At 47.4% G+C, this 14,329-nt stretch overlaps 1 protein-coding gene across 1 annotated transcript in view; it reads right to left on the bottom strand.

Moving 5' to 3' along the window:
- The window catches only part of LAMB1 (laminin subunit beta 1), a 72,828-nt gene extending 66,918 nt beyond the window's left edge, over positions 1-5,910 (bottom strand). The window contains exons 1-3 of the mRNA XM_065884277.1: positions 5,874-5,910; positions 4,661-4,836; positions 1,757-1,892 (exon numbers count right to left, since the gene is read on the bottom strand). Of these exons, the coding sequence (XP_065740349.1) occupies positions 1,757-1,892; positions 4,661-4,836; positions 5,874-5,910 (349 nt within the window). The remainder of the gene's footprint in view (positions 1-1,756; positions 1,893-4,660; positions 4,837-5,873) is intronic.
- Positions 5,911-14,329: the final 8,419 nt, after the last annotated feature.

Raw genomic sequence — 14,329 nt, 5'->3', positions numbered from 1 at the left:
CAGGGTTTTTTTTTGTTTTTTTTTTTTAAATATGGGAAGAAAAATCCACGGAGAAAAGAAATGAGATCATTCTTCTATGGTGTACTTGATTTCTGTCGGACCTAGGAGTAAAGCATCATGAGAGGTAAGTTAAAAGTAGCTGCACATTCCAAGACTGTTTCTGGGCCTGAGCACTGAAAATTTAACACGTCACGTCACGTAAAGCTCATCTTGGACAAAACATAAATAGATAAAATCACATTCCTAAACAAACTCTGCACTTGTGACCTATCAGACAGCAGAGAGATGAGAGGGGACAGTAACATGCAGTCTGACTTTCTAAAACTAAGTTCCATCCATCTAATCTCATCTGTGTGATCTCCTGTGACAGAGTGACAGCGCCCTCAAACCCCTCTATTTGAAAATCCCTTCTTTCTGGCATTTGGCCTCTTTTGTCCCACAAACTCAAAGTTGTAGAGACTGATTAAGTCCTGATGTAACCAAGAAAAACCCTCCTCTAGAACAATAGCACGTGATGAACTATTTTACTGTCTATCGACTTGATACTGTTGTTGAGGCATCCTTCTTCTAATTGTCTTTCGGTCTCACTGGAAAAACGCGGACAGTCAGAAACGTCCCACATTTGTCATAAGCCCTATATGGTTTCAGAAGTCCCAGGCTTTCTCTGCCCAGGCTTAGATTCACTTCTTTGAGAGTCCTTTCTCATAAATGTTTTGTAAAAAAAGATCTAATGGTCGGGACTTCCCTGGTGGCGCAGTGGTTAAGAATCCGCCTGCAAATGCAGGGGACATGGGTTCGATTCCTGGCCTGGGAAGATCCCACATGCCACAGAGCAGCTAAGCCCGTGTGCCACAACTACTGAGCCTGCGCTCTAGAGCCCTCGAGCCGCAACTACTGAGCCCACATGCCGCAAGTACTGAGGCCCGCACACCTAGAGCCCGTGCTCCACAAAGAGAAGCCACCGCAATGAAGAGTAGCCCCTGCTTGTTCCAACTAGAGAAAGGTCACGCGCAGCGACACAGACCCAACGCAGCCAAAAATAAATTAATTAAAAACAAAAGATCTAATGGTAACATTGTTAATGCCAAACATTAACTCTACCTTTAACCCTAAAATTTCAGAATTCAAGTTTGAAACAAATGCAAAACTGATCTGGGCTTAGTTGTACCGCAACAGTAACATCATATTTGATGAATTTATTAAACCAAAACCCAAGAGGCAAAGAAAGGAAAAACGATGGGATTCACACACTCACTGGAAAAGCTGACTTGGGGTCATTATCCACGTTGAGTCTGAAAAACTACACCTAATGTATACTCAGAGTACTACGATTAAATGTTCTCTAGATGGAAAGAAGATGGTGGGCGTTGATTCTGCCCTTTCCTTTGGGGTTGATGAAAATCAAAAATGCTGTTTTGTGGAGGAATAAGGGCCTGAGATGATGCAGGGCCTTCCCACGCCCTCCCCAGACTGCCCCTGGCCCATGCCCACGCTCCCCAAGGCCCCCTCAGTATGAAGACCATGAAATACTCCTTTGGTCTCGCATGAAAGACTTCTTTCTTATAGGAAGTGCATACTTCAGGAAGAAGGATTGGGTTTTACCAAGAGAAGTTAGTGCTTCAGGCAGTAAATCTGTCAAAGGCCATAATTCCAGGATAGAGAAACCAATCGTAATTACAAACACCCAGTAGTCCGTAAACCCCTTCCAGGTGACCAGTCACACTCCTTGGAACTTATCCCCATACCAACCACGTACCATTTTCGGATTGCCACCAGATCTTAAGACGGTTTGGAGCAAATGTCGTGACCACGTTTTCAATGAGATGACTGTCAGGGTTCAGGGTTTCATGATAAGGATCTTGTGAATTGCATATGAAGCATTTTTTGTCCTCCTGAAAGCAAAGTCAGTTCTATGAGTCTAGGAAGCAATCGCGTGCGCGCGCGCACACACGCACACACACACACACACACACACACACACACACCAAAATCAAGCCCACAAGACAAAAACCCAACCTACTTGCTTCAAGAAAAATGCATGTGCCAAAATTACTTAAATGACCTGTCATACGTCTTTCACTTTTTAACTTAACTGAGTGTGAAATACTCCTGAAATTTTCCTCTTCTCTTGCAACTTCAAGGTTAAAAGTAGAAGGAGGCATTGTTTCCACAAGCTATTAATTTAATCAAAATGAAAGTTCTAGGCTTAAGTCTTAATCTCAGTCAATAGCTGGAGAAGTTTACTCTTGAAGCAAACTGCAGAGGAGCTTTTAGAGAATTTTTGCTGACATAAAGGAAACTGAAAATAAAAAGAGAACAGTTCAAGTGGCCTGATTTTCAAAAACCTATATAAAGCAGAAACCAGTTATTAGGCAGACGTATTTAAGCAGCTTTGGGAACTACAGATAAAGATTTCTTAGCTTCTCCTCTGCCCCAGCAGTGAATTCGCAGTGGCAGCGAGCAGGCTAGCCTACAAACTGCTCAGAATATCCAGGAAGAGGACACCAGACTCTCATGTTGGGAGCACTGAAAACTGGGACCAATTCAAAGAACGCCAAATTGGACCCGAACTAAAAATATACTTTACGTTTTAGAGTAGCTTTGAACTTCTCTCTTCTCACCTTCCTTTTCCCTAAAATGGGGGTCACAGCCAAAACAGCCCTCATTGCACTGCATCACTGTGAATTATAAACAGCATCACTTAAAGTTCCCTTTTCCACATAACGCTTTGCTCTCTAAGATTTTCTGAAATGCATATTACTCTTAGGTCTGAAAGTGACACCGAGATGGAAATCTATAGAGACCCACACACATCTTACAAACAACATTTAAGCAAGGGTGGTATTCTTATAAGGACAGTATCAACTGACTGCACTTTTTATGTTTGTATTTATTTAGCTATTACTTATCACCCTCCTCCCAAAAGGATTTAGAGACTGGCAAGATGTACCAACTAGAAGTCAGGAATACAATGGGACCCTGGACAGAATACTTAAACTTCCTGCCGCAATTTTTCACCTTTTCAACGTCTGAGAGAAGTACACACCCAGTGCCTTTCTTTAGGCTCTAATATCTGTGAAGAGTCCTCCACAATTTCATGGCTAATGACATAAACCAGAGAGTCTGGCTCTACTTGCTCTTAAGGCAAATAATCCAATTCTCCTTCTGGTCAAAGCTGGTTTCAGGATCTGGTGATTCATTTATAGGATGTCCTGGCCTCGGAGGTAAATGTTAGCCTAATATTTTAGGTAAAATTTACATGCTAATATTAGAAAAGGTAACATCAACTGCCTTCAGTAACTTGTAGCCAAGGAAACTAATACTGGAGAACAATTACCAGAACTTAAAAAAAGTTTAATTACAGCCTCCCTTCTAATCAGGAGGAAGCAGTCTAGACATCTCTGTATAAACCTGGAAGCAAGTAAGTGGAATCCACTTTACCACATTCCTTTGGTTTAATTTATCAGGTCTCCAGAATGGGCTCTCCTCCTGCTTTGTAAACGTGACTCCATTTGAAGGCATCTGCCTGCAAACCACACGGTATCCTGTCCCACTCCTGAAGGGCAGATCTGCAGGTGGGTGCAGTGACCAAGTTTCGAACAAGTGGCTTGGCACTTGCCCTGCGCAGGAGATTAACCCTTATGCTGGCTTTAGAGGCCAGAGATACCTGCCTCCCTTCTCAAAATCAAGGAAAGGGATTTTGATTCTGGGTGGTTTATGCTTTGTGCCTTTTTTTGTTGTTGTTGTTTTTTTTGGCGGTACACCGGCCTCTCACTGTTGTGGCCTCTCCCATCGCGGAGTGCAGGCTCAGCGGCCATGGCTCACGGCCCCAGCCAGTCCGCGGCATGTGGGATCTTCCCGGACCGGGGCGCGAACCCGTGTCCCCCCGCATCGGCAGGCGGACTCTCAACCACTGCGCCACCAGGGAAGCCCTGTGCCTTCTTTTAAAATTAGTTTTATTAAAAACGTGACCTTTGAAAGCTAGGATCTGGGTCTACTTTTAGAAACCGATAACACTCGGAAATTTCATTTTGGTCCTCCTCTATCAGGTACCATGGCAACCAGGGCATTCTGAAAAAGCAAGCATCTGATTTTCCTATCTAATGGAAGTAGATGGGAACAGCACCAAATGAGGAGACAAAAACATTGGAGTGTTTTTCTCCATGACGGAGTGACCTTGCAAGGTGTCTGTCAGTGCTGGAATACTCTTTATCCAAGTGAAAGATTTGGGAAAAGCCCAAGATCACCACTCAGTATATAAAAAAGAAGAGGTTAAACCACCTTTTATATACATTTCCAAACAGAAAAGGATTAAAAAACAAACCAAACCAACCAACAAAAAAAAAGACATGGGTCTTTTAGACGCCCGGGTCTTTTAGAGGTCAGGGCTTGGGGGCAGGGGCCACCAGATCTGTCTGCAGCCCTGCCTTTCCACACTGACTGTGGCCTCGGCAGGAAATGTTTGGCGGATGCAACTGTGCAAACTGTGAGCCACCACAGTGCAAAAGGGTGAGAGCTACCAGCCTAATCCCGGGACTCCCTGGCTGCGGCGCTTCCTATCTGGATCGCTGGCAGGATGCGGAGTCCCCTGGGCCTTCCCCTTCGGTCTGGACTGGAGGAGGCTCGCACGCGCAGAGCCTGGAGCCATCTCTCTCCTCACCTGGAGGTGGCTGACGATACAGTAAGGCTCGGGTTTGTACAGCCCACAGGTCGAGGTCACGGAGAGCTTCTGGGCTCGGCCGATGAGAAGGTCGCCGGTGGCCGGGTAGCAGCTGCCCTCCGCGCAGCCGTAGCTGAACTCGGGTTCTTGAGCACTCACTTGGGCTCCGCACAGGGCTGTGGAAGGGTCAGGCGACAGGGTAGGGCACAAGCAGGGAGCGGGCCCCAGCAAAGGGAATAAGCAGGGGCGGGGAGAGAGTAGATTCAGAAAAAAGGCAGGAAACACAGAAAAGAGACACAATGGGGAGATGATCGAGGCCGGGAAGGCAGGACGTGGAGAGGATTCAGAAACAGAGACGTCAAGTTTGTCCAGCAGCCGAGAGCATCACTCCCAGGAAACCCACCTACACTCGCGCCCACCCTAATCTGCCCGGAAAGCAGCTCCGGGCACTTCGACACGCCTGGACCTGGGCGCAGGCAGGCAGGTGGCCAAACGCCGCACACCCGTACTCGCGCACGTGTGTGTCTGTGAACCCGCGTGCACGCGGCAGCCTGGATATCCTCGGCGTGACAGCGCGTGTGTGTGCGCGGAAATCTGAGCGTGCGGGCGCGTGTGTGTGCATGCACGCTCGGAGGACGCGGGTGCTTCGCCGGGCGACGGGGTTGGTGGTGCCCGCGGGGGACGCCACTCTCCCGAGCGAGGGGCCGGTGGACAGTCCCTGCGGCTTTGGATTGGCTTCAACAATTCGTCATTCCGGGGACGCTACCGGTCCAGCTGTTTCTGGCGCCATCCGGGGGCAAACAGCGATGCTTAATTAAAGCCACATGGCCCCAATCTGTTCCCAGAACGAAGCCTGCGCTCAGCTCGGGGCACTCTCCCGGAAAACGGGCTTATGGCGAGCCCTCCACCCCATGAAGCCTGACCCCAGCGACGGAGACACCCACCGAGAAAGGGCCGGAGATGCCAAGCCCAGAGAGGCAGCCGCGGGAGCACCCGGAGCTCTGGCACAGCCCCCCGCGATGCAGTCGCCTGCGATCCTCGCACGCCGTCCCCGGCTACCACCCAGGGCGCGGGCGCTTAATCCCAGCGCAGAATTTCCACCAGGCCCCTCTCTCGATCCCCCAGGCTCCCCCGAAGCTGGGACCAACAGCTTGGTTTATTCTTTCCCCGCGTCCAAGCCCACGCCCTTCCCCCACCGTTTCCTCGGAATTACCTAAGAAACTGAATGCGAACATCTGGAGCCGCCCCATGGCCAGTCCCTGCAGCCGAGGGGACACAGCAGAGGAGGGGAGGACACGGCCGCCGAGCCGCCGGCTCTTTTCCGCCGTCTTCCTTTCTGGAGAGGGGGAGAGAAAAAAAAAAAGGCAAATATTCAGGGAGAAGAGAGGGGCCCTCGCATTTCCTGCCGCTCCCACGGAAGCGGGGGGATGGGGAGGGGAAAATCGCGCCGCCACTTTGTTCTCCTCACCCGGCGGGGCGAGCGCTCTCCCGGCTCCTGGCAGCCCCGGAGCCCAAAGAAGGGAATTAGAAAGTTTCGCCCTGGGAGGAACCGAGGGTGGCGCCTCTGCTCATGCGCACACGGGGAGCCGAGGCGGAGGGGGCGGGCGGCCCCGACTTGGCGGGGAGGGGGTGAGGGCCAGGTCCAACCCTCCCCCGGCGCCTCTTTTGTTTTAAGGCCTCATCTGTGGACGCGGCGGGGCTGTGGCACTAAACGTTCCCTGCGCAGAGCTGCGGGGCGGCCGCAGGGTGCGCGTCCCAAGCGGTGCGCAGGGCAGGGGCGGGAGGTGCTCGGATCGCAGGCGAGGAGGCGGGTTGGGACCTACGGGCGCACTGGCTCGTGCATTTACATTTGTAAGGAGTGAGTCATGAAGAGGTGCCCAAGGCTATAAACTCTGGCACCCAGCGCTCCGGGAGGGCTGGTTAAACCCTTTAGAAAGAGGGTCGACCTGGCAGGTTTGCTCCTGAGAAAGCAGGGAAGCCCCCATGTATTGCTGAGCCCGGGCTGGGCGCCAGCTCTGATGTCTTCATTCGAACGAAGGAAAGTGCTCTTCGCTCCGCTGCCTTTGCGCACCAGCTCAGGACCTGCCTGGAGTCCCTGCTACCCAGGTGGCCACAGCATTGAATTACCCATCTAATTCTCTCTTTTTTTTTTTCAATCTACTTTTTACCTAAATCCAGACGTATGGCTCGAATTCAGGTAACTTCTCGAACGCCGCTCTTGGTAGTGACGCTTTTTTCCCATCTTACCGTGAAAGGGTCGACTCAGCCACGAAGCTGGAAGTCTCTCATGAGACACACTTGTCCACAACCTCCACAAAGCACAACATCGCAAATTCTAGACAGGAATGCCATGGTGTACAAATGGTGAGACGTGCGAGCAAGCCTCTAACGTCGGGTCTCCAGCAGCACTGCATGTGACCTGTCTGGTTAAATAAGGGGTAAATACACGCTTACCCTTCTAGGGGTTGGAGAGGGAAGAGAGGCTGGTGGTGTGATTCTGCCACCCCTTCTGTGAATTAACCCAATTCTGCTGCCTTAGCAATGGCTGGAATCAGAGCTTGAGCTTTCTTTAGTCCTCTGGGCAGAAGTGCTCCCTGGAATGAGGGGAGTAGAGTTAGCTGTTAGTCCAGTCAGGAGATTTGGTTTCCCAATTAATCACGCCAGGGAGAAGCGTTTAAGTGGCCAGTTGGTCAGCTTTTAACTTAGTTGCAATGAAATAGGGGCCCAGGGAAGTTTAATCATTAGACCATCGAGTAAGCTGCTTTGTGAGTTTATCTACATCCTTTCCACGGAGGGAGGCCTTAGGTCTCGTCTCGGTGATACATTAATTATTCACCAAATCAAGACTTGCCCTGCTGCAGCCTCTGGAGATTTTTGCCTCTACCCGATGCTCAGGATCCTTGGTGCTATCTGCGCGCAGCCCTGAACACCGAGAGAGCGGGTGCCCTTGCGACGGTCTTAATATTGTGATGGAGGGTCTTCAGAACTTAAAAAAGATTCACAAGCAAATGTCTTCTCCCTCTGGCCAAAGTTGATTACAGTTTTTCATCCATACCAATTGCAGGCAGCCTTCGGTTCTGCCTCTTTGGGGGAAACCGGCCTCTGCTCTCACAGCAGCTGAACCCTCCCCTCTACTCGGCAGTTCTGTCTGTCGCAGGTCAGTGTCCTTTCCCAGAGGGCAAGCACCTTCAACACGCTCTGAAAGTCCCGTGTGCCTTAACACTTCACCTACAGTGGTAAACTTACCATTACTGAAAAAATTAGATTTGTTGGTTTTTGTTTGTTTTTGCATGCATCTATTCTGACCACTCCATCTACGAATGTGTCTGTCTCCGTTCCCACCTTTATCTTTTGTACTTCTGCCCTGGAAAGTGTGCCCTCATCTCATCTCCTGAGAGCAGTGCTCTCACACACACAAACCTGCTCGATTCCCCCGTGTTAACAGGGAAAACAAAAATTCAAAAACCTTTATTCTCCACACCCCTCTACTCCTTTCCTCCCTTTGACTTCACAGCCCAGGTTCTTAAAAGGATAGTCTGCACTCACTTTTGTTTCCTCCTGGTTTCTCCTCCATCCCATTGGAATGTGGCTTCCATCTCCACCACTGGTCTCCATAATGACCACCAACTCTCTAATTGCCAAATGCAATGGACAGTGTCCCTATTTGATAATTCTGTGGCATGTGTTCCTCACAATTCTTCCCTTCTTAAGACTTTTCCTTGGCTTCCAGGACACAGTTCCCTCTAAAAATTTCCCAAAGGACTGACTCCGCCCCCCACCCCCATTTTCTCTCTCCCTCTCCGATCCCTTACACATTAATGCTCCCGAAGGTTCCGTTTCCAGCTTCTTTCTCCTCTATACCCTTTCATCCACATCCCAGGGCTCTACCACCTTGGCCTTGGTACGCCCCACATGGATGACTCTAGCATGTACCTGGCTTGCGATTTACATCTAATTTCTAACAGCCTATTGACCATCACTACGTTGATGACCCATAGGCACATGGGCTGCAAAACTGAACTCATCCCTCCACCCATCTCTTCTGCTTCCAGTTGCAGTTGCTAGTACCATGATCCCCCCACCCTTAGCTGAACGCAGAAACCTGGGAACAGGACAGACCATACGATTCACAGGACCAAGTACAAAAGGAAAATGAGCACATGGGGCCCCTCATTCAAAAATTACCAGTGATTTCAAGATGGTGCCAGTAGGGACTCTTCTGAGTGGGAGGCCCTGTGAGGCTGCACGGATCACATACCCTTGAAGCCAGCTCAGCCTGGGAATCACACTGGACATTTCTGTCTCCTTCACCTCCTCCCTTCATCAGGTCCCGTCACTTCTACTCTAGTGGCAACTAGCCATCCTGCCCCCATCACTCCAACCTCATCACGCTGCCTTAGTTCAGTCTCTGCTCACATCTGGTCTGAAAGCCAGCAGGAGCCTCCTGGCTCGTGTTCCTACTGCCAAACTCTTCCCTTGTCCAGCCTAACCCTCTATAACATTGCCGGAAGGATTTTTCAGAGGCACAACTTTGATCACATCACTCCTTCGTTCAAAAGCTTTCAATGGTTTCCCCCTGCCTACGTTAGCCTCCTGAAGTTCCCTAGACGTACGCCTCATATTATACCTTCATTTCTCTGCTACATGGACCCTCCTTGACCTTATCAACTTAGTGAGCTACCGCACATCTTCAACGCTTCTACTTAAACATGACTTTCTCTCCTCCCTCTTCTCCACTCCCAGCTCTGTCTACCAACACCTTGTAAAAGCCTGTTACAGCATACATGACATAATCTTGTAACTATTTGTTTATGCCCTTATCTCCCCCAATAGACAGTGAGACAAATACCATCATCGTGTAACATTCCTTTGTGCATAAACATTGTCTCATGTGACATGGGGCACATCTTAGGTGCTCAATAAATGCTTCTGGAAACAACGTAAATCAAGACTTGTCTCCATGTTTTAAAAACCTTCTTAAATCTTAAATATCTACTTTCGCCTAACAAATTTCCAGTCCAAGACAAAAAGACTATCACCACCAGACTTGAGTTCACTTTAGGAATGCTTCCCAATTTCACTCCTGAACAAATTCTTTCTCTCTGTTATATTTCATTCAACTTCCTCTGATTTCTGAAGATGTTACAGTTTAGGAGGAATGAATCCCTTTTGCTAGTGAAGCCTAACAATGCTTCACTCCTGCTGACAGGGGCCTCTTGTCCCTGAACTTACTTACTTGGCACTACCTGCTTCAGCTTAAGGCAATCTTCACTGGAGAGTTCTACAGCAGTTCTGAATGGCAGATGGGATTGCCAGCTGTTGGCCGTTCCATCTAAAAAGAATGTATGACAGTTGTCGCCCTGAGGCATTGTTTCCGTTCAAAAAAAAAAATCCAAGATGTGCTTTCAAGATCACCTTTCTCAGGACTTCCCTAGTGGTACAGTGGTTAAGAATCTGCCTGCCAATGCAGGGGACATGGGTTTGACCCCTGGTCCTGGAAGATGCTACAGAGCAACTAAGCCCGTGAGCCTAGAGCCGGTGCTCCACAACAAAGAGAAGCCACTGCAATGAGAAGCCCACGCACCACAATGAAGCGCAGCCCCTGCTCTCTACAACTAGAGGAAGCCCGCATACAGCAACAAGGACCCAATGCAGCCAAAAATAAATAATTTTTTTAAAAAAGATCACCTTTATCATCTTGGAATGCCACCTATGTGTCTCACTTTAAATTCTTGGGTTGACAGTGAAACAAAGACATCACATTCTAGACTTTGATCATTAGGTCCTAAAACCTGGCTATTTACTTAACACTGTTCTCATGAAAATTACTAGGTTTTTGCTGTTTTGAAAATTAGATTTAAGTGTACTTTACAAGCTTCAGAATTCATCTAGAAAAGTAGGTTCGATGACTAGTAAATTTCAGGACAAAGGTCACAGTACCATCTACATACCTATAATATGCAGGATACTCATTTGTAGTTTTGAGTGTCCTCCCCCTGCCCTAATCCCCGGGAGCTCTTTGAGGGCGAGGACTGTATTTTAGTGGAATTTGTATTCCCATAAGGTGGCACAGTTTCTGGTATACTGTACACTCAATATCTACTTGTTGGATGAATAACTAAAATTCAATAACCCTTACTTATAGCCATTTAGAGAGCATACAAGATTATTACTGTCACCAGTAATAAAATACGGAAAACATCAGGGGCTGAGTCAGGCAGTTTCAGTCTGGGACCCATACAATAGAAACTGTTGCTTGGGCTTGCATTAACATCCCTTTATCAAGAAACAGCTCCTACATTTTTTTTTTTTTTTTTTTTTTGCGGTACGCGGGCCTCCCACTGCTGTGGCCTCTCCCGTTGCGGAGCGCAGGCTCAGCGGCCATGGCTCATGGGCCCAGCCGCCCCGCGGCATGTGGGATCTTCCCGGACCGGGGCACGAACCCGTGTCCCCTGCATCGGCAGGCGGACTCTCAACCACTGCGCCACCAGGGAAGCCCCAGCTCCTAGATTTGAGGTGACTAGTCCTTCCACATTTTCAACCCACATCACTGGATGAGGCTTATCCCTCCATGGGCTCCAGGCTAATCAGTGCATTTCCATCTCCCTCTTCCCAGTAATGGGTTCAGGGATGGGTATGCAACTTAAGATTTCCAGTTAGGGTGACTTGTGGGATTTTTTTAAAAATAAAATTATTATTATTATTTATTCATTTTGGCTGTGTTGGGTCTTTCTTGCTGTGCACGGGCTTTCTCTAGTTGCAGTGAGCTGGGGCTACTCTTCATTGAGGTGCACGGGCTTCTCATTGTCGTGGCTTCTCTTGTTGTGGAGCACGGGCTCTAGGTGTGCAGGCTTCACTAGTTGTGGCACGTGGGCTCAGTAGTTGTGGCTTGCGGGCTCTAGAGCTCAGGCTCAATAGTTGTGGCGCACGGGCTTGGTTCCTCCACAGCATGTGGGATCTTCCCAGGCCAGGGCTCGAACCCGTTTCCCTTGCACTGGCAGGCAGATTCTTAACCAATGCGCGACCAGGGAAGCCCGACCTGCGGGATTTTTGTGGGAATTACTGGAATTTTCATGGGAGAGAAGAATACCTCTCTCCCTAGACTTGGAGTTATATGGATGTCTGCCTGGAACTAGTAGAGGCTGCTTGAGATTGGGGCCAACACAGAGGAAAGCAGAACTACGGGATGCAATAGGACAAATCCTTAAGGATCATCTTGGATTATCTTGATCCAGTGGTGCCTGAAGCCAGCAGATATTACCTTAGCCATAAATTTTTCTGTATATGTAGTGTAAGAGAGTTATAAACATTTGCTGTTTTTAGCCTGAGACTGGGAGGTTTTTGTCTTCTGTTTTTAACTGCAACATAATTTATCCTGACTGGTTCCGGCACTTTTTTATCAACATGGTCTTAAAAATAGTCACCTGTCTATTCTTAGATATCTCAAAAGAAATGTCACAAGTGAGAGAGTACCCAAGTCAATATTTGAGTGTTTTAAGATAGTCACTAAAATAGGTGTAGGCAGGCCCCATCCATGCTCGTTACAGGTTTTCTGCAAGGCTGCACCCACATTGCATTTCACCTCCCCGTAAGTAGCAAGATGATAGTTTAGATCCAACAGGAGATGGGTAGAAACAAAGTGCCTCCCTACCTATGCCCATGAATTCCAAGGTTTTTTTTTTTTTTTTTTAATTTCTAACCTATATTTAACATAAAGGCCATAGGAACACCCTAATTGGGGCAAGCCCTCTCAGTTCATTGTTTGTGGAGTTTTAACTTCTGGTTGCTAACCTCATTTAAAAATGAGCAGGAGAGATTAATGTCGGAGGTTGGGCTAGGGAGCCCCAGGAAAGCTCTGACAATTAAAAAAAAACCAGATTTATAGCAGGATTAACTTAAATGTAGTCAGTTAAACACCTTAAGATCTGAATACTAGTCATGAGCCCAAGTTTCATTTTTCTGGTGTATCCTATCTTTACCTTCATTCATGAGTGCCCTAACTAAAGGGCAGTAAGAATTTTAAAAAATACAAATACTTGCCAATTCACAGGTAAGGTTTAAGGCCTTCAAAAGTAAAGGCTTTTGTTTCTCTGGTTAGCTTTTCTCACCTATAATAGTTACATTCAAACATTTTTATTTGTATAAGTGGAAGTTTAAGAAATGACTACAACTTTTTACTATAGAAATACTTAAGATATTTTATACAAGATACTTAGAGAAAAACACACTGGCATGTAAAACTTAAAGTGTAGGACTTCCCTGGTGGCACAGTGGTTAAGAATCCACCTGCCAATGCAGGGGACACGGGTTCGAGTCCTGGCCAGGGAAGATCCCACATGCTGTGGAGGAACTAAGCCCGTGAGCCACAACTACTGAGCCTGCGCTCTAGAGCCCACAAGCCACAACTACTGAGCCCACGTGCCACAACTACTGAACCCCACACAGTAGAGCCTATGCTCCACAACAAGAGAAGCCACCACAACGAGAAGCCCGCGCACCGCAACCAAGAGTAGTCCCCGCTGGCTGCAACTAGAGAAAAGCCTGCATGCAGCAATGAAGACCCAATGCAGCCAAAAATAAATAAATTAAAAAAAATTTTTTTTAAATGAAGTGTATTAAGACTGCTTTTTTTTTTAATGTTTATTGAAAGTCACCAATGTCAAATTGAGTAGGCAACTAACACTCAGTGGTTGATGGTTACTAAGTTTTAGAAAAACTTTCCTTAATTAAAAGGAAGTTCATCTCTTATAGCAATCCATCTAAAATTGTATTTTCAAGATTATCTTGAAAATTTTATCTTAGCTGGTAGTGTTACGTCCTCACCTTTTTAAGGATGCTGAAATTTAGCACTAGCCAGGAGGAGAAAAAGGACTTTCTGTATACCAATATTTTAATTTTTTAAATCCTCCTTTACTCTTTTAAAAAAGTCCAGCGTCTGTCTTTCTCCATTTTAAAGGTCAAGTTCCACTCCTAGGGAGCCTCTGAAGTCCTTCCTTGCTACATCTCCCTGTGAGTTCCCATACTTGGCACTTAGTGGGTCCTTATTGAATGAAAAAGTGCTTCTTGTTTAGTCTATATTTTGAACCTAGCAAGGTTCAGGCAATATCTTTGTACCAGAGGCTTGAAGCGATAGTCTAATCTACTCGCTGGCTGCAAACCTCTCTCATAGTTCTGGGTTGTTAATTATTACATAGAGTGACCCAGGAAACTGGATTTGATTAGCAAGTTAAATGTTCCAGTAATATTCATGGCTTGTACTAGGAACAGTTTCTAGTTCTCAATCCAGTAATGTTACCTTGGGAAAATGGGATCTTTGCTCTGAGCACATCTCAGAAGTGATGGAAATGCTAGTAAAAGCCATCTCCACTCTCAGAGATGCAGTGTTGCCTCATCTCCCCCAACCACTACGCCCTTGGCTTTCTAGACGCATTAACGCCACCACTGCAGTTGCTCTAAAAGAATAAGCCTGCTCTTCTGGAAAGAGAGCATTTATTTCATTATGGTTGTTGTACTGCTGCCGCCAAGGCTGCTAATCAGATTAGGGAAGGCCAGCCCACCCAGAGCACAGTGGCTGTGTTTTTATCACATCAGAGACAAGTCAGCACTAGGTCTCACTCCAGGATATATTGGACTGTTTGCCAGACAAAGAAGTTGTAGCATGTGTCTGCC

This window comes from Phocoena phocoena, chromosome 9 (assembly GCF_963924675.1).
Source record: "Phocoena phocoena chromosome 9, mPhoPho1.1, whole genome shotgun sequence".
In the NCBI taxonomy this organism is placed as follows: Eukaryota; Metazoa; Chordata; class Mammalia; order Artiodactyla; family Phocoenidae; genus Phocoena; species Phocoena phocoena.
Note: the sequence above shows the minus strand (reverse complement) of the source record. Positions and strands in the feature narration are given on the sequence as shown.